The 21,224-nt window shown below is 40.0% G+C and overlaps 1 protein-coding gene across 2 annotated transcripts in view; it reads left to right on the forward strand.

Annotated features, from left to right (window-relative positions):
• Window positions 1-21,224, forward strand: part of FBN2 (fibrillin 2) — a 271,752-nt gene that overhangs the window by 63,522 nt on the left and 187,006 nt on the right. For both annotated transcript variants that reach the window (XM_075600216.1, XM_075600224.1), the window contains exons 6-7: window positions 7,352-7,549; window positions 20,146-20,271. In XM_075600216.1, the coding sequence (XP_075456331.1) occupies window positions 7,352-7,549; window positions 20,146-20,271 (324 nt within the window). The remainder of the gene's footprint in view (window positions 1-7,351; window positions 7,550-20,145; window positions 20,272-21,224) is intronic.

Below are 21,224 nucleotides of genomic sequence, written 5' to 3' on the forward strand. Positions count from 1 at the left end.
GTGTCACCCTATGCTGCTGCTGTCGAGTCCTCAGCGCATGCGCGCCGAGCGCAGGAGGCCACTGCGCATGCGCATCATGTGCTTTGGAGTCCTCTGCGCATGCGCACTGTGTGTGCAGAGCGCAGGAGGCCTCTGTACATGCACGTCATGCAGGAGTGCAATAATTTTTGCTTCATCTGTAGTTGAACTTAGTGAAGCTATGCAGCTCCTGGGAAGGGTCGTTCTGTGCAAGGTCTTAGTATTACATCTGATATTACATATGTGCATAAGAGTTCACCCTTGTAAATAGTTATTATTATTTCACTTCTAATATCTAACGATTATAAATAGTTGTGCAGTCCACATTCACCTGCCAACACACACCAGTGCTGACAGTATCAGTACTAATGAACTTTACAAACATAGATGAATCCATGGAGATGGAAAAATGGTTCACTACAAAAATGATGGTGCTAAGTACAAAATCCCCATCATTTTTGCAGTACACCCCTTTTTCCATGGATTCATCTCCAATTTTCACCAGCAGAAAGCACGCTTTTGGAGTGAAGAAACCTTTTAAGCTGCGAGTACTTACCCCAGTGGTTTTTCCTCTACTAATTGGCCTGTGGGATTGTGACTGAGACTTATTTGCTACCACGTACAACTATTGCTCCAGAGTCTATCGATCGCCCCAGGTTAGATTATCCGTCACACCCGACCCTTACCGGCCGGGTTCGATGCAGTTTCCCATAGACACCCCGTGGAACCATTGCACTCCTACATTGGAGCCATTAATTGATTTACCCCAGTGCCTATTTTTTGTGGAGATTAGCAAATCATTCTCCACATGATTTTCATTTCTGACCCAATCACATCCGCCCATCACGGGTTTGTTCACCGCTCACTCTGCGACACTGATTGTGGACTCTGTTGTTCGATTCGTTGAACATTACAAACTTTACAAACACACACAGCCCCTGTAAGGAATCCTGCTAGGATTGTGACCTCATGTATATAACAAAAGACAAAAAGGCCTAGTGCTACATCCAACTTGACAAAAGATATAGTTAAATACTTATCTGTTTATCTACTCATAAGCAAGGGTCATTTAGTTACATTATTTGACCAAAGTATTTTAAGCCTACAACCACATCACAGTATGGCCCCTCTGTAGGTCCTAACACTGCTGCTCCTGCAAAAAGCTCTCATAACCTCTCTAATCTGAAATACTCTCTTTATGTTTGTTAATTTCAATTGGTAATCAATTTGAAAGTTTGTGACCCCTCCTCCCTGGTATCAAGCTCGCCCATCCCATTTTTTAAATGGCAGTTCTTGCTAGGCACCTGTGACTAGTCAATTAAGACAGTTCTCCCTCCATTAGAGAGGTTATGAAAGCTTTTTGCATGTACAGTAGTGTTAGGACCTACAGAGGGGGCACAGTGTGACATGAGTAGAGACTAACACAATTGGGGACAGATTGATATGAGGGGGGAAGGGGTGACATGGGAGAGAGTAGGTGATATTGGAGAGGAGTGGGTTATTGGGTGACATCGTTGGAAGAGAATGATATTGGAGGGGTGAGAGTGACATGGATGAGAAAAAGTGACATGAGTACAGGGGTGTCCCTACCATCTTCGATGCAGATGTAGGGTCTGCAGGGTGTAAACTTCAGATCGGAGGCTCCCACTGTCCTGCTGGTCCTGCCGGCTCTGATGTTTTGATTCCTGGTGTCAGAGAAGACTGGGCCATCAAGGGAGTGGGAGCCTCCGATCTGCCGGTAACGCACTGCTGATCCTACATCTTCAACAAATGTGGTAGGGACAAGCAGGGTGAAATGTCAGGGGGCCACTTTTTAAAGGGGAAAGTTTATCTTCCACCCTGACCACCACCACTGCCCCCTAAACCCACAAGCTACAAGGGGTGCATCAGATGGTCAGGAATAGGAGGAGTGGACCCAAACCCGAATCAGAGGCAGAAACTAGATTATGGTTAGTTTTTGCATCAGATTCTAGCCCATAGAATAGATCCACACCGTGTTCAGTTTTACTCAAGGAGTTCAGGGAGGCATGGATCTTGTCCACCCAAACTTGCCCATCCTTATTAGATAGTAGTTTGTTTTTGACACTGCATTGCTGCAAACAAATGAAAGTGAGTGAATCTTGTATTGTCTTGTATTACAAACCCTTTAAAATGCATCAAGATATACCACCAAATGCTTTCATTTTCACTTGACCCCTGCTCCTGTCTCCTGTCTCTTCCTTTCACCACTACTGTTCTTTCTCGCCTAAAACCTTTCTCACTGTCCTGTCGAATTTTTTTTATTCTAAGTATACGCCAAGCATCTTCTCTCCCCACCTTGAAGTCAAACCTGACTGAAAACCCACCTTCTGAGTGAAGCATTTCGATAGCCTGGTCTCATGACCACTGCTTCCCACACCCACAAAGGCAGTGACCCACCATCATGATCAGACTTGCCATCCACTGCACTTGTTCCTTCTCCTACTTTATCTGTAAGTCTCCCAACATACCACTTAGACTGTTTGGGGACTCTTTTTGCCAAAATAGTATATAGAGTTAATGTTTGAGGAATCCGCCCTTGCGCTCTCCCAAGTATATGCAAAGTTAAATTGTAATCCTCTACTGCCATCAGCAACAGTACGCTAATAACTCCTAAGTGCGAGCGCCCAAAGGAGGTCTCACAAACACACAAGAGGAAAAAAGACAAACAGAGTGCTGAGGGTCAGTTGGTAATTTTTTTTATATATTATGTCCACAATACTATGCAGTGTTACCCAATATAAAAACACAAACAATAAAAGCATTAAACTTTCATAAGTTAAAAAAAGGTGTACGCAGCATGGGAGACATGGGAATGACACTCTGGAACGCGATTACCGTCAGCTGGATGTTGAACTTTCCCAAACTGTGCGACACCACCAGTAAGAACGCGCTAAGCAACATCACGTGACCTCTACGCATTTCGTGCTTCATTAGGGGACCACATTTAGAGGTTCTGTCATAGGTTAAACAGCCCCTTGTATCCAATCACAAAGTATATAGAGCTACTGTATACATATTGTGTATGAGTGTACTCCTTGGACCCAGGGTTATAAAATATAGTATTCTATGATTACACTGAACTAATGGAAAGAATGTTGATGCAAAGTGGGCAGTTAGTGTATATTTAGGAGAACATATTCAAGAACACTGTGTTTTTTGTGGAAAAATATTACCCATGTCTAGATTCCTTGGGATATGTGTTTTCAGAAAATAGGAGGTATTTTTATACTAAAAGGGTAGTTTTATCTTGCCAATTATGGCGAGCATCTTTTGCTCTCAGCCATGAAAATTCAGGTGATAATTTTGCGCCTCTTTTTGCTACAATGTTATATGAAGCTGTATTTGTTTGGTGCCAATGTACACAGAAAACCCAGGGCAAATACCATTTTGTATTAATATCCAAGATTATATTGAGTAGGTTTGAGAAATTTTGATGCAAAATGTGAAGTTAGTGGTCTGGATATTTTTTATATTATTCATAAATGTACGTTGTGTTTAACAAAGATTCATAGTGTTCCCTCATAATTATAACATCATAGCTGGTCAAATGATATACAATGCATCCCAGACTGGTACCAATGAAAGCTCAACTTGTGCTGAAACCCCCCCCCCCCCTCAATATTTCGTTTTCATAGGTACATATGAAGCAGATCACAAGAATCATACAAACAAATCTATAACAAAGTTTGGAAATGTGTGTGTGTCACTCAAGGGGTTAATGTATGTTATTTGATAAAAATGGCAGTTGTTTGTTCAGTATCTGTTATTAGTGTCATATATTACAACATTGCCACTACACCACTCCTTCTGGCACATCTGTGTTCATCTATATCATAAATCTTTTTAATTCTATTTAAAAAAAAAACATGTTTTTAGTAATTGTGCTTTTCCTTAATATTCATAGTAAGTTTAACTTCCCTTTTATGTTTTTAATGTAATTACCATGTCTAGGTACTATAATTTGTTAACGTTCAAATATCACCTTCTTTTCACCAGAATTAGTTCCTTATTTGCCTGTTACCATGAATCATTTATCACTTTATACTTTGTACACATAAAAATAACAGTGCTCAGGGTCACAGACATAAGGGAACTAATTGGAACTGTCCCGGAAAACTGCAGAAGTCAGGGTCAGAGAGATTTCCTTCCAATACCCATCCTCCCCTCTTTATACTGACAGGATGGACCTGCCGCTCAGGAAATAGTCCTCGAGCTCAACAACTCAGTTCTCTTTCCCACTGCTCAAAACTCTGGCCTTCCCCTGGTAAACAACCCTAGTTGGGCCCCGGGAACCCTGTCAGCGGGCTTGATAATACTTTTCCACATGCTAGTAGTGCTACAGAGAAGCTGCTCCGAGCTGCAGTTTGATTCTCTTTTGATGGCTTCTGCCTGTGTGTTAGCTCTGCTCACTATAATGCTGAGCATTAGAACTAGAGTTGGGCTTGGGGTTGGATTATGTTTATGGTTTAGAATTAGGATTAGAACTAGAGTCAAGGTTAGAAATTCATTTAGGATTAAGGTTACAATTAGGGTTTTTAATAGGGTTAGGAATTTGTGTTGGAGTTTAGTTAGTTTGTATTTTCGATAAAGCTGCAGACCATGCAATATCCTACATGTGTGTTTTTTTTTTAATACATCAGTTCTGTACTATAAGAAAATACTTGCAGCATTACAAAAACAAAAAAACAAATAAAAACAACTCTGAATTATATTTTTTATGTATTACAATGTAGCAATACATGTTTGTTTCTATAGCAACCATTTACAAAGTCACGTCCCCTTCCTCTTCTGAAACAGGCTCTAGCATGCCCCTTTTTTAGCCCCTCTCTCTAGCAGTGCACCAATTGTACCTAGTGACATATGAATTTTTGTGAGGTTACAGGTATGTAAATAGTATGTTCATGATGGTAGTTCACTTTACATGTATATATTAACCTTCGTATTCTTTAGTGTAGCCTTCTTGCAGAGTCCAAATCATTTTAGTCAATGTCTTCAGTGTTTTTGCTTTCGGACGAGGCTTGCACCCGCTCATTATTTTCTACAGGGTTATTATTGAGAATGTGTAACAAGTTATTTTCTTGGGATACTTTAAATTCTGTTTTTTAAACAATCTGAAATGCTATACATCATTTTAGAAAACTGAAAACGTCTAAGGGCCGGTGGCAGAGCCCTGGCACTGTAAAGGTTAATACAAAAAAATTACAAAACATTACTGAATCCTCCCATTGTTTTATAAAAGAAAAATGTCAGGGCAAAATAATTGTGTTATAGAACAAGCAGAATAAATAGTTTATTTGATACCTTTTTAGTTTAGTCAGAAGACAAATATCTCAATGGCAGAGTGATACATAGATGTTAAGAGTATTGTAACGAACAGCAGCTCACCTGTGAAAACGTGACTTGTATGTGTGACAATGGTTAATACACACAGCTACAGTATCTAGCTAGGGTTGCCAGGTGTCCAGTATTGAACCAGACTACCCTGTACAGGGACAGTGTCCAGTTAGGGTACCCATCGTCGGTAAGCAGGCAAAGGGTCCGGGCAAGCGGCAGTGGTGCAGTCCAGGCAAAAGATCAGGGCAGGCGGAAGGCAGCGCGGTCGGGGTCAGTGGTCAGCAGCAGGGATTCCAAATAGGCGAAAGGGTAATGCGTGACGGCAAAGGCCAACCGGAGCTGCAGCAAACAGAACTTTGCTCGGCTACTCCCACTGGGAACTGCAGCCTTAAGTAGCAGGCTGCTAGTAACCAAAATGGCCAAACTGAGGAGAAGGGACAGGCAAGGTGGAACAGCAGAACTGCAGCAAACCCCGGCACGAATCGGGCAGAATCCTTACAACTCCTTGGTAAGACCTATATACCTTTCTTCTCCCATTGAAAACAACATAAACCCACCGCTGTCATCAATCAATCACTTGGCTGTTTTTACGACTTTAAAGAAAAAAACCTTTCTTGTGATGATTACGTTTTTGCATCAATATATAAAAGACTTTATAACTTTGTTTCTATAATACTTAGACACACGCCATCTTCACTGTTGCGTTGGTCTACCTAATATTCCGGTTTGAGTATAAGACATAATAATATAACTTCTATTTCAGCATGAGAAACAGATATCTGTCTTTGGCACCTGTTAATCTTGAAATGTTTGGCATTATTTGATTCATCTCATTACAATGGTTACAAATATCTATTTGTTATGCTTGCAAATTGCTGTCAGGCTTATGACGTCTTCATATTTAATATAGCCCTCAAGATAATTGGTGAGCTGTTTGCCACCTCTCCCTCTCTCTCTCTCTGTGATGCACAGGGGATATTTCAGGAATGTAAGGTTTTCTTTGAGGCCGACTGCCCAGGATCTGGGTAGTGTCTATAGCCTTCTAAACTATGCATACTTCATTTTCAGTGATAACGCCTTGGTTAAGCTCCCTTTCTAGATCAACACAGAAACAGGAAGGGTCTTGACCTGTCATAAAAACAATTCTTGTATTTTTAAAACAATTTGTAACCAATGTAAACCCCTGAAATGAAGTGCCAGATTGTTTAAAATACTTAATATCTTCTGCCATATTCATTACAGTGGTGTTTGTGATCTGTAAATTGTAACTGAGTGTCATTAATTTATGGGATAAAATTACATTTATTTAATTTTTTTTTTTAAATTAAAGTAGGATATATGGTATGTGGGCTTTTATAATATAGAAAAATACCCCTTATATACTGTACATCTTATTCTAGTATACAAATACACCTGATATACTGTAAATCTTATTTAGTATCCCTTTCATTTTTTGATTGTTTAAAGATACACCTGGGTCTTTCCATTTATTTCAACAGGGAACTGCATTTGTTAAAGAGGGCTGTGAATAATATATTATATTTATATTTCGATAAAAAGGAAAAGAAAAAAAATTGAACATTTTTCTGTATCTACAGTATGTAGCTTTAGTTTTTGAAGCGGAACCATATAAAATGTCTTCTGCCATGTTAACCTCTTACTACGCTATCAGGACATTGTTCAGCTCCTGTGAAGACATTTACATTCAGCGATGTTGCATTTATTTCCTAATGAAAGTAGAAGTTGAAAAGGAAAATGTAAGATGATATACTGTATACAAATACAGTTCCATTGTACTACAAGGTTACAGGAAAAGAAGCTAGAACAACAGTATCTACTGTTTTATGTTGGGTGTTTTTTTGTTTAGTCGTCTGCATATTTTTGGTTAGTACACCACTGTACGTGAACTTGTTTTTGTGCCATTTCATATTTTAATAAACCAATTGGGTGCTTATTTCAATTTTCTTTTCTCTTTCAGACTACAGAACAGGCCCATGTTTCACACAAGTCAGCAATCAGATGTGCCAGGGTCAGGTGACGGGTATAGTTTGCACAAAAACTCTATGCTGTGCTACTATTGGGCGTGCCTGGGGACACCCATGTGAAATGTGCCCTGCTCAGCCACAACCCTGCCGACGCGGCTTTATTCCCAACATACGCAGCGGAGCTTGTCAAGGTAATTAGATTGACATTATTGTGAGCTACATTCTTATCCATCTTTGAAAAATGCTGGACCTATATATAGCAAGCTTGGTTATTCCACATACTGAGAGAACTGGAGGCAAAAATAGAAAAATAACAAAAATGTATTGAAGCATGTAACCTAAATAAAAGAAAAACCTCTAACGCGTTTCTCGCCGGGGGGTGCTTTATCAAAGAGTGGTTTCTTCAGTCTCAAAAGTGCTCTTTTATAGGTCTTCCCCTCAGGAGGTACTGCCTATCTGCCTCCCAGGTAAAGAAACCCCCTAGGAAACAAATCAACAGTGAGGATGAAATAACGGAAGGGAGGCAGTACCACCAGAGGGCAGAAAAAAAAGGAACACATGAGTACCTGAAAAAAAAAAAATAATGAGACTTAGTAAAATGCAAGTTAAACATTAAACAATAAAACATATACGAACAAAATCATAAATAGTGGATGCAATAAACATAATCAATAATAACAATAATAAATCATATAAAAATATATATTATCATATTATCAGCAATGTGATAACTAATATTCATATAGTTACACATAAAATGAAAACAAATAATCCTTTAAATGTACATGACGAAAGGACCTGGGACATATATTATGGAGAAAATGCATACATACTGTACAAATATCAATGTATTATAAGTGGAGATATCCTAAATCAAGGATAATAAACTATCCCTCAACTGGCAATAAGCATAATAAATTTTGAAAGGTCAAATATATGACCAATATACTACCTAGCTACTTTTACCAGTGAACGATAAAGAGCATAAAACACAGTTCCATATAGTGGTGCTACAAATGACTCAGGTAACCAATATGTCAGAAAGAGAATCAGATAAACTTGCATGAATAATCATAATAAAGTCAAACGACAGGAAATGAATAAATGCTGGTGTAGTCAGGGTGAAAACTCATTGAGGGGAGGTATATATCAATGTCCTGGTAAGTGGTACAGCTGGGGAATGAATCACAGCTTGTCTGTATATCCTCCAATGTGGACAGTCTCCCTAGAGTGTGCATAAACCCTGTGTATACAGTCCCAGCAAAGTCCCATACACATATGAGCCCCAATGATGAAAGGTTACTCACATGTGGTCATTGATACTATAGGGTTCTTCTTTGTGGCGTGCATCCGTGGTGTCGTAGTATGTTGATCCCAAGGGGGAGGAGAAAGAACGCAGCACAGCCATGCAATGCGAAGGGCAAAAATCGGGGCTACAGCTGGGTACTATGTATAGAAATCCTTTAATACATCACAGACAACATGGTAAGAAAAAGAAAGCACTCTTACGCGTTTTACGCTGATCCCAGCGCTTCGTCAGAGAGTACTCAGTACTCAGTACTCTCTGACGAAGCGCTGGGATCAGCGTGAAACGCGAAAGAGTGCTTTCTTTTTCTTACCATGTTGTCTGTAATGTATTAAATGATTTATTTACCTAGTACCCAGCTGTAGCCCCGATTTTTGCCCTTCGCATTGCACGGCTGTGCTGCGTTCTTTCTCCTCCCCCTTCGGATCAACATTTTACCAGTGAACTCAGCAACAATATAACAGATAATGCTCAAATAGTATATATTTAGAGAAAATGCTTAAGATCCCATTCTGTATTAATTTCTGAGGGGAACAATGTATCCAATGAATGAATCCAAAACATCTCACGTTGATTGAGAATTTTTAGTCTATCTCCACCTCTAATGGGTGTACATTAGATATAGACTCCACCGCTGAAAACGGAAATTAGACAAACTACCCAAAGGGCAGTTAGTGAAATGCTTGGATACAGGGAGCATAAGATCCATCCTCTTAATGGAGCGGACGTGCTCCATAATTCTATTTTTTAATGGCCTGATCTTATGACCAACATAACCATGTCCGCAACCACAGGTAAGATAATAGATGACAAAATTTGAATCGCAATTAATAAAAGCTATGATTCTATGCCTTCTCTTTGTATGTAGAACATTTATAAATTTAACGGGATTGGCATAACAACAAATGCAGCATTTGCCACATTTGAAAAAGCCTTGTATCCCATTGAAACTTCCAACATTGTCTGACCTTGAACTGAATAAACTGGGGGAGAGATAATTGGACAGAGATTTAGCCTTCCTAAAACCAACTGTACAGTGGAAGATTGCAGCATTTATTCCTGATATGTGGTTGCCATTCCGGTTTTAAAGGGTTAATTGGATTCGTCTCTAGCATACATGCTTGGTCTTTGAGTTTGTAGCGCCTATCATTGAGGTGTGTTCCTCTCTATATTGCCGAGATAATATATTTGACTGTTAATAGTCATGTAACGTTGATGTTCTCTCAGATGTTGGTTCAACAGAGAACAATAATATAATCAGACACTGGAAATACTTTGGGTGAGTTTATTAGAGGGCAATCTGTGTCTAGAAATGTACATCAAACTTGGCTGTGACCACAGTACTTCTGACTATTCATTTACTCTCAACTAATCTTTAATATAAAATATAATTGTCATTGCTGCTAAAGAAGGAGAATAGTTCATCTATGAATGTAGGGAGATTCTTCATCGGGTAGAGCTGCATCTATACCACCCAGGGCCCGTATTATTACATATTTATTTTATATTACTGCATCCTTTTTCGTATACGGCATTTGTGCGTTTTTATTGACTGTTTCAATTGACTGTATTTGGGAAGCGCCACAGTTTCCGTCTTACTATGAATGTAGGTATGTCTGTATATCTTTATTTATATAGTGCCATCCAGGTACATAGCGCGTCACAGGAGTAATACACATGACATAATATTATAACACATAATGGGAATAAGCGCTTCAAACATAAAACATTAGGAAAAGGAGTCCCTGCACCGAAGAGCTTACAATCTAAGTGAAGGAATTCCATTTGTCAGAAATGTAGAAGTTTAAAGTGTGTATTTGAGCTTTTTATGATTTAATTTGGTTAAATAGTAAATGGCAGTATTTCTGCTACATTTTAAATGAGTTGGCATATAACATGGACACAGAAAGGAATTGGTGTAACCCTGTACAGATTGACTGAGTCATCTTTATAAACATATTTGTATTTCCTTGCTGAACAGAGTTCTGATGAGATTTCTTCTTTTGCATGTTTGTTTTGAATCAGAGATCAAAGGCATAACTGAGAGATAAAGCAATAGGCGGGGGCGGAGCGGTCAAAGGCTTGAAGAGACATAAATAAAAAAGGGCACCGTGACCTGGCGTCATTAAAAGTCCTGCTTCTTTCCTTAAGGAAACTAATTAGCCTACATTGCTTCCCTAAACCAATGCTGATTATCACTAATAATTCTAATTGAAGGGGTTTTCGGATCTTATCATTAGAGATGAGTGAAAGTGACGAGATTTGCATCACCACTGTTTCGCTCTAACATTTAACAAAGTTTGTCTTTTACTGGGCAAACAACATTTCAAGTATTTAAGGAACTTCCACATGAGTAATGTGGTAATATTAAATGGCATGCAATACCTGTGTACAACCTATAGTTTCTAATCATTTTGTTGTTAATGCATTTAAATACATTATTAATATTACTTTTGATGTTTCTTGCAGTTTTTTCAGTCATCATTTTCTTTTCTTTAATTCCCTGATTTCAGCATTTTTATTTATTTATAAAATATTTTACCAGGAAGTAATACATTGAGAGTTACCTCTCGTTTTCAAGTATGACCTGGGCATAGAGTTAAGACAAATAATACATGTTTACAAATACAGTTACATAAATGAGCAGGGTATACATTATATACAAGACATTGCATGCACAGTTAAAGATAATATATATTATGTAATAATATGTAATTATTTGTTACAGTCCTTTTAATTTTGAAATGTTACCTCTGAATTTAACAATAATAATGCCCTTCTAATACTTTAAATGTCATCCCATACCAACTTATCTATCCACAATGTGTATTAATCAAAGGCACAGTAAACTGTACACTAATACAGGGGAGTGCAAGCTTTTTCCCCTGTGCCCCCCTGCCAGCTGTCCTGTTCTTTGCGTGCCCCCCCTCCCTCCTCCATACCGTGGTTCCCAGCGTCTGGGTGCCATGGTGTGCAACGTGACGTCACATGACCCCGCGGCATCATTTCACGCCGCGTTGCCATGGCGACGGGTCTCCAGGTGCCGGCTGAACCACGGAAAGTAAGGTTTACAGAGGCCTTCGCCACTTCGCCGGCAATTAGTTTAAGTGCCTTCGGGAAGCGTACGGGGCCTTTGTAAACCCTGCACCCCCGCAGTTAATCTTGTGCCCCCCAGTTTGCACACCGCAGCACTAATACACTAATATACTGCTCACCTTCAGCTTCCTACAGTATTTATCACCTGTTGCTTTTTCCTGGCAATAATACCTCCCAGTTTATTCCCTGTGTACTGTTACTTAGGGATTTCAGTTCTATAAAACTGAGCATTATTGTTGGCACATAATGTTATTTGTGGTAAAAGAGTACTGTATGTAACACGTCCTAACATCCCCACATTAAAACATTAATAGGATCAGCTGTGTGGCTGGACTATATTCTAACCTGATGTATGCTCTGTTCCACAATGAGCGGCCGCTTTACCTTTTTGTTTCAACATTGTCCCTCATTCCCTCTAGATCAGGGGTGGATAACTCCAGTACTCAAGGGGCAACAAGCAAACTTGGAGACAAAGACACCTGTGCTGAAGCAGGTATATCCTGAAAACAGGGCTGGCATGATGGCGGTGCAGTCGGAGCCACTTCACCGAGCCCCTTAGTTACAGAGGCCCCCACACTCTTCCCAGCAACAATTAAACTGATTGCCGGGAGAGAATGCAGGGCCTCTGTAACTCTCTTACCTTCTCCTTCACAATGTCTTCCTGCAGTGTCCCTCGTCGTCATGATGAGGGACACTGCAGTAAGACATGGAGAAGGTAAGAGACCCTGCACCAGTTCCCTGCACCAAACCCTGCAATATTACAAGCTGGCCATGCGTGAAAACCTAACCTGTTGGTAGCGCTTGGGTACTGGAGTATCTCACCCCTTCTCTACATTGTAAACGCTCACGAGCAGGACCCTCACCGTACCTCTTTGTATCTGTTTGTGTTTATCCTTATTTGTCTTTAGTTCTGTTTATGTAATTATCAAATCTCTGTACCCCCATTGTACCGTCTGGCAGAATATACTGGCGCTTTACAAGTAAACAATAATAATAAAAATAAGAGTACCAATTAGATCACATTATAATTACTGTTGTCCCTCAACATGTATATTTGTTAATACTTGTACATTATTTGTTATAACTGTAATGGTGTTTCCACCACCCCGTGGGAGATGTGGCCATTATCGATCGTGTGGTGTATGATAACTGCTCGTAACAGGAGGGCTGAGTCATCCGCCGGTGGTAGTGGGGACACAGGACTAGGCTTCTGGGGTTCATACCCTACATATCTCTTTAGCAGTGCAGCGCTTCCATCTGCCGTAGGCTCCAGGAACTGAAGGTGATCTTCCACGGTAGAACTATTACCTCTCCCCCCAGTAAGGTCACGCACCAGGTAGGGGGTATAACAACAGGAACGGTTTATTATCTCTTCTGTACAGCACAGTAACAAGCATTCTTCTGCCCAATGCAGTAACTCTCAGCTACCACTGAAGACGGTCCCTGGACCGTCATTACAGACCAAGGGCACCTGCAGCCATTCTAGCTCTTCCTTGCCTCTCTAGCAGAGACAGAGGTATGGTCCACACTCACTCTCCCCGGAGGGAAGAGGACTGGAGAAGGCCCAATAATCAGCCTCTCCACTGTGTGACCTGCCTTCCTCAAGTGGGGAAAGGCACTCCCGAATTTCGGGTGGTACTGTCCTTAAGTACTGCCAGGAAGAGGGCACCAGGTCTGTCCCATTATTGGACATGCCCAGGCCTGATGTCACCACCTTCTGCTGTCACACAAGTGCAGCTCCTCTGAGGGAAAACCCCATACCAACTACTGGCAATGCCTGCTTGTACCAGGGCCTACTGCCAGGAGGGAAGCAAACTAGTAGCCACAGATGGCATGGCTACATAACTATGTAAGGTAATAGGATATCTTCAGTATTGTGGCTCATATAGTTAATTTATAGGGCATCCAGAAACACTATTCTTTAACCCTTTCAGACCTGGCTTATAGCTTAAAATCGATATATATATATATATATATATATATATATATATATATATATATATATATATATATATATATATATACACGACTATTAAGGTTATGGTGGGTAAAAAAAGTGACTAAAACCCTCCACAGTAAAGCATAAAGCAACTGTAAATATTCCTGTATATTCATTTGCATGTCTTAGACAGGTCTGCAACCCTGTCTTTCACCATTATCACCCAGCAAATAGCACTTCCACTGCAGCAAGGGATTCTGGGAAATGACATGCAAATGAGCACACAGTGCCACTTTTTATCTCATGCTCACATTACATGAGCAACCCTTAGTCAATGCATGCTGCTTTAAACATTGCTTTTAAGCAAGGACTTGGGAGATGCAAAGTCAGTTAACCCACTCACAGTGAGTGGGTTAACTGACTTTGCATCTCCCAAGTCCTTGCTTAAAAGCTGTGTTTAAAGCAGCATGCATTGACTAAGGGTTGCTCATGTAATGTGAGCATGAGATAAAAGGTGGCACTGTGTGCTCATTTGCATGTCATTTCCCAGAATCCCTTGCTGCAGTGGAAGTGCTGTTTGCTGGGTGATAATGGTGAAAGACAGGGTTGCAGACCTGTCTAAGACATGCAAATGAATATACAGGAATATTTACAGTTGCTATATATATTATATATATATATATATATATATATAAGGAGAGAGCGCACGCCCCATAGTATAAAACCGTATATTTAATGATGGGAAAAGGAGGGGGGGGGGGAAGAAATAAACTCACAAGGGTACAATGATTGAAAGCATTTCGTGACAATATCACCACCATCCGGTATCTGTACTCGAATCAGAAGTCCATCAGTCCCTCAGAGATGAAGGGGCAGTGATCCGTCAAGTTGTCCAGGGTGCATCGGATATTGTACAGCAAAACGTCCCAGGAATCCCAGAGAATGTCTCCTTGCTGGATGGCCTCTGTATTGTTTGGCACTCGAACCGGCCTGTTCCTGCGCATGCGTGATGACGTAATGTCCGTGCGTATTGCGTAATGACGCTCCCTGACGCGTATATATATCCTAATTGTATCTTAGCAACCCCTCAATCCAGCTGATAGTAAGTAAGTGAATAGATATAAACTCAATAGACTGATAGATACCGCACTAGTAATAAGCAGAGCTATAAGAAAAACAACAGCAAAGCTAATACTATACAATGTGACTACAATCAATTGACTAAGTAAAAAACTGAAAAGAGACTCAAAATATTAAGAAAATACATATACAGTAACTATACACACATGTCATATAAATAAAACATAGAAAAATGGGTAAGTGACGTCTAATAAGTGAATATATCTAATTCCTAAAACAAGATCGAAAGAATAATAAATAGTTATATATTTATAAATTATACAATATAATTAAAATAATAATTATAATATACTATATCACACAGGAATTGAACCCAGGACCCCTTCATATGTTGGTTAGGAGTTCTACCTCTACACCACAGAAGCTGTGTGATGTCATAGACATCTAGAAGTAGACTTAAGATTTAACATTGACATGTACCCTGTGGCAATGTGTCGTAGGGGATAAATATATTTATAGGTTATGTCTTGTCACACCAAGCCTATGGTGTAGAGGTAAGAGGCAAGGCATTGGTATCAGAAGGTCCTGAGTTCAATCTCTGCATGTGTTTTGTACAAAATGTATTAATGTTTAATTGTGTGTGTCTATAGTCAATAAAGCATTGAATTGAATGTTTGAAAAAAAACAAACCATGGCAAGCGACGAGCAGAGGGATATTAGCACATGGACAGTAGGAAGAGGAGAGCACTGGTAAGGCGGCAAAATGGAGGAGAATGAAATCTGTAATGAGGAGGCTAGAGACCTGATGCCGGTGAAATTTTAACGCGAGATGAGCACGTGGACAGCAGGAAGAGAAGAGAGATGAGCACATGGACAGGACAGCTGGAAGAGGAGAGTGTAAGGCGGCAAAATGGAGGATTTGAGATGCCGGTAAGGCGGCAAAATGGAGGCTTTCAATTCGGGAGCCATGCTCAGACCGCGTTATAAGTGAATTCGCGTTGTAGTGGATCGCGCTATAACGGGATTGAGCTGTATATTATTCATTAAGTTCATTACATCATATATTATTTAATTATATATATATATTTTTCTTCATCCACTTCCTTATACATTTACATACTATACATTACTTCATGAGTCTTTAAGTACATATATTTATTTTCTATTCAGATTTCTTATGTTTCTTATATCCTTTGGTATTTATCATTTTAGGTTCATCAATTGGTATCTAGTTCGTACCTTTTTTTGATACCACTGACTGATATATTGTTTTAGGTATTAGATACATTCACTTATTAGACGTCACTTACCCATTTTTATATGTTTTATTTATATGACGTGTGTATAGTTATATGTATTTTCTTAATATTTTGAGTCTCTTTTCCGTTTTTTACTTAGTCAATTGATTGTAGTCACATTGTATAGTATTAGCTTTCCTGTTGTTTTTCTTAGATACCGCACTAGTAATAAGCGGAGCTATATCAGTCTATTGAGTTAATATCTATTCACTTACTTACTATCAGCTGGATTGAGGGGTTGCTAAGATACCATTAGGGTATATATACATATCCCTGCATCCCCTCTTCACTACCCTTTGAAAAAGTCGCCAGTGTGCGACGAAACGCGTCAGGGAGCGTCATTACGCAATACGCACGGATATTAAGTCTTCACGCATGTGCAGGAACAGGCCGGTTCGAGCGCCAAACAATACAGAGGCCATCCAGCAAGGAGACTGTCAGGGTTCTGCTCGCCACAAACCAGGACCGGACCGCGAGGCTGAGGTGGGGTTGTAAAAGCACCGACCTGAGACCGCGCAGGCTGATCCGGATTGCGCAGTTCGTAGTCATATGTCGCAGGATCAGGATTGGAGAAGACAGCGTCGTCGTTGTAGAAGCCAGGGTCAGGACAGGAGACATCAGGATAAACATTGTTCAGGCAAGAGTTCGGCAACATGTAGTCAGGAGAACCCCGCTTCAGCTTAGGAGCGCGGGGTTGGGCTCTGCGCGAGCGACGGCCATGGCCCATGGTGCTGGTCACAGGAGATGGTAAGCAGACCAGAGTAGCACACCGCTTTGCTGCACGGGTGCACCAGTGCTACAGCGCAAGAGTCCTGAGCGGGCTAGGGAATCCTCTGTCTCAGCGCAGGAACCAGGACACGGCCTCTCTAGATTAGGGAAAGAGTAGGCCCCAGGAACCAGGAAGCTGAAGATACACAGGGAAACCTCCGCTACTGTGCAGGAATCCAGGAGACTGAAGGACGCCGGGACGAAACCTCCGCTTCAGTGCAGGAATCCAGGAGGCTGAAGGACGCAGGGACGAAACCTCTGCTTCAGCACAGGAGAACAGGAGTGGACCGCTGCGTGAATATAGCAGCCGGTCCCAGGAACAAGGAGCTGAAGTGAACAAGAAGAGTACTCAGCTACAACACAGGAGACTGGAGCAGACCGCTGCGTGAATATAGCAGCCGGCCTTAGGAAACCTGGAGCTGCAGACAACAAGGAGAATACTCCGCTTCAGCATGAGGGACAGGAACAAGCGAGGGCTTGTGGCAGAACAGATAGTGACATCCAGGAAGGACTATGCTCGGCAGGGAGCATTATGGGAAGACAATACTTAAAGGCCAGCGGGCCAATCCCCGGAGGGGGGTGTGAAGGTACTGCTCCAATGAATGAATGCAAGTCTAGGTTGCAGTGATAGGCTGCACAGCTGCAGTAGATACCAGAGGGAGTGTGTATTGCTTTGGTGAGTGAATCCAGGCTGCAGCAAACATCAGGAGAGGTGCTCCAGGACTGCACATGTCTGCAAGGTAAGGCAACCAGTAAACCACGGAGCGGATTCCTTACAGAGACATTCTCTGGGATTCCTGGGACGTTTTGCTGTGCAATATCTGATGCACCCTGGACAACCTGACAGATCACTGCCCCTTCATCTCTGAGAGACTGATGGACTTCTGATTCGAGTACAGATACCAGATGGTGGTGATATTGTCACGAAATGCTTTCAATCATTGTACCCTTGTGAGTTTATTTCTTCCCCCCCCCTCCTTTTCCCATCATTAAATATACGGTTTTATACTATGGGGCGTGCGCTCTCTCCTCTCTCTTTTCTGCAGCTTCCATACGGATGCGGTTAATCCCCTTGAGAGCAGCCGGAGACCCCCTTACCAGCATTACTATTGCACCATTTGTTGGACATTTTTGAAAGGACTGTTTTTTTACTTCTTTTCCTTCTTTATTCACAGTTTGATATTAAAATTTGGTTTTTATTTAACACCATTTATCTAATTGATTTCATTAGGCATTTACACATTTATATCATGTTGGTTTATCCTTGGTATTAATATATTAATTTATTTTATTTATTTGAATACCTATTCCTGGCGCTGCTTTATTGTTCTTTTCTTTAGTCTCTTATATATATATAAATATATATATATATATATATATATATATATATATATATATATATCCATCCAAACACAAAGTAATGTAAATGATCATGTGCACCAGGTCTGAAAGGGTTAAGGCGCACCAATCATTTTACTCCACCAAGTTTCAGTACAGTTGAAGTACCACAGAATTAGAGGGTTATGTATGAAGGAATGCTTTTCTTGTCTTCAAACTATCTTAGATAAACGTTTATATCTAAATAAACATTCTGAGTTCATCTCCCCATACTATGTGATGTACTAGAGTTCACGTTCCAACGGTATCAATGCCTGCATTCACTTTAAATATTTCTGGAATTAATGGGTGATTATGGTATTACGTGGCAGTGCATGTGCTTCAAGAGGGATGATATCATCTAAGAGAGCTGCTCAGGGAGACCTTAAGGAAATTGTGATAACGTGCAATTGTAATCAACATAAAGCCATACACATTATATGGAATTAATGAACATACGTGGATTATGTTAAAATATTTCTTTGTAAGAGAAAATGGTAGTAGAAACATACCAGTTTAAACAAGGTAAATAAAGTAGGTTACAAAATAATGTATATTTATAATTAACAAGTGTCTGTCGGTTACACTCTATCTTCTACTACCTTTATGTTACCTTGGCAAGTTTATGCACAAAGTATGGAGTATGGGCAGCACTCCAAAGGACAGTAACCAAATGTAATGAGAATAAGGTGCAAAGGGAAAATGGAGGGACATCAACCCCTCCTGTCTAAAATGTAGATGGATTGGAGGGTTGCACCAGTCAGAATAAATGAGAAAACATCACTGGCTTTATGCCAAAAGAAGGAAAGAATATATTGTATGAAAAATTTGATGCTGTACAGTATAAACTGCCAAATATTAAAGCAAAATAGACAATGAGGAATCAGTGTATACACACAATCGAACTAACAATTAAAAGGAGAGGGAGGGGGGAATGGAAGGGGAAAACGGGGGGGGGGGGGGGGGGGGAAAAAGAAAACGGGTGTAAGACAACAGTGGGACAGAGGATTAAATGGGATAAGATGGGCGATGTCAAGTTTATACATCGATGGGAAGCTCATCACAAGTTCTTTTCAGGACAAATGTAGGATTTTCGAAATTTTGACTCAAATAATTTTCCGAAAGCATTTGTCTCCATTCTCTCATCACGTGGCTGTGTTTATTCCACTACCCTCTCTAAATCTTATAATTTACTTTGAAGCTCAAAATTTAAAACAGGTACTTAATCACTATTAAAACTAAAGTTTTAATTCAAAGTCCAGTCTCTAAAGTTAGTTTAACCATGCATTACAAAGGAAAAAAAGTATTTATTATTTTTAGAAATAAACACTATATCAATATACTTTGCAGCAGCAAATTTGAATATTAATTAGCCTCTCAGATGATTAGTGTAAAACCAAATAACATAAGAAGTAATAAAATACACCTTTAAGATTCTGTTTGTCTTTACAGGTCAAATAGAAAAAAATGGAATGTAGAGGTAAACAGCTGACAAAATGAGCTAATTGTTATTTATCCATGTTTCCCTAGAATAATGTACAGTATGGTACAATTACTCAAGATCGAAATAAACTTTACATTCTTCCGTGTTATTTGCAACATATTGTTTTTGTATTTAAAAAAAATTGAAAAGCCAAGTTAAAATACACGCATGCACATTAAAATATTGTGGGTCACAAATCTACTATTGATCTCAGTTTGCAGCTGCTGCTTATCAATAAATGGGAGACAATGGTAGAGGGAGTCGATTTCCATGAAACATTGAGTAGTATCATGAAAAGGACAAGTGGGAGGTCTGCTTAATTTATTACAATACATAGTTATACGGTACAGTAATACTTTGTTTCTTGAATCACTGAATGCCTCCGTCTAAGTTGACAATGTTCCTGTTTTCATCTGTATGTTCTTTTATTCATACTGTAGATGTTGATGAATGCCAGGCTATCCCGGGACTGTGCCAAGGAGGAAACTGCCTTAACACCGATGGATCTTATGAGTGCAGGTGTCCTGCTGGCCATAAGCAAAGTGAGACAACGCAGAAATGTGAAGGTAATGATACCCACAGGGGGACTTTTGTTTCAAGTCCTGAGTTTTTACTAAATACCCCAATGAGTTTTGAGACCTGGAGTCTCCATACGTTTTAAGACAAACAACACTTGAAGTTTCTATGATACTGTAAGAGGGCATGTAAAAAAAAATAATGAGTGGAAAATCTCCCTCTCGAAACCGAGTAAATTAAATTGGATTCAAGATGAAACATGCTATTAATATTCTCAATTGTTGTAGAGTACAACAATTGCATTGTTTGGTTCTGTCTGATGTGCTGGAGTCTAAAAAAAAAGTAAGAGTAAATAAGCTCCAAGCTGCAACCGCAGTACATAATTTTCGTAGCTTTCTGTTTGAAGTTTAATTTAATAACCCAAATGTAGCTTGGCTCTTTTCAATGCTCTACTAACAGAACTCATGTACACAATAAATATGTCACTTTGCTAATGCCAGACATTTCAAACAAATACAGCTGAAAACTGTTAAGGGTTTAGCTCTGGCAAAGCGGACATACCTACTTCATTTGTCACAGGAACGTTGTAATGCTTTGTGCGTACAAATGCTTGCTTTTCAAGACCTCCAGGTCTGTTTGATATACCCAGCTGTTACATATTGATACTAAACACTTAGAAAAATGTTATATACAATGTGGACTGATAATAACTATGTCATATCGTTTTTCTCTCCCAGTGGTACTCAAAGTACTTCACAAAAGATATACTGTACACACAATATGGACCAATAGTAACACTATTTCATATAGTTGTTTTTGAAGTGAAACTTCCTTAGTGGCACCTCATTCAAACTGGGGCAAAAAAGAATTGTGGAGACAGAAATGAAACGGATGTGACGTCAGTGCTGGCAGTTGAGGCCGGGCTGTGTTCTGGCTCAGCCCGACCCCAACACTGACATCACACCCGCTCCACAAATCAGATGCGGCGGCGGCGGCGATAGCC

Source organism: Ascaphus truei, chromosome 1, assembly GCF_040206685.1.
Source record: "Ascaphus truei isolate aAscTru1 chromosome 1, aAscTru1.hap1, whole genome shotgun sequence".
In the NCBI taxonomy this organism is placed as follows: domain Eukaryota; kingdom Metazoa; phylum Chordata; class Amphibia; order Anura; family Ascaphidae; genus Ascaphus; species Ascaphus truei.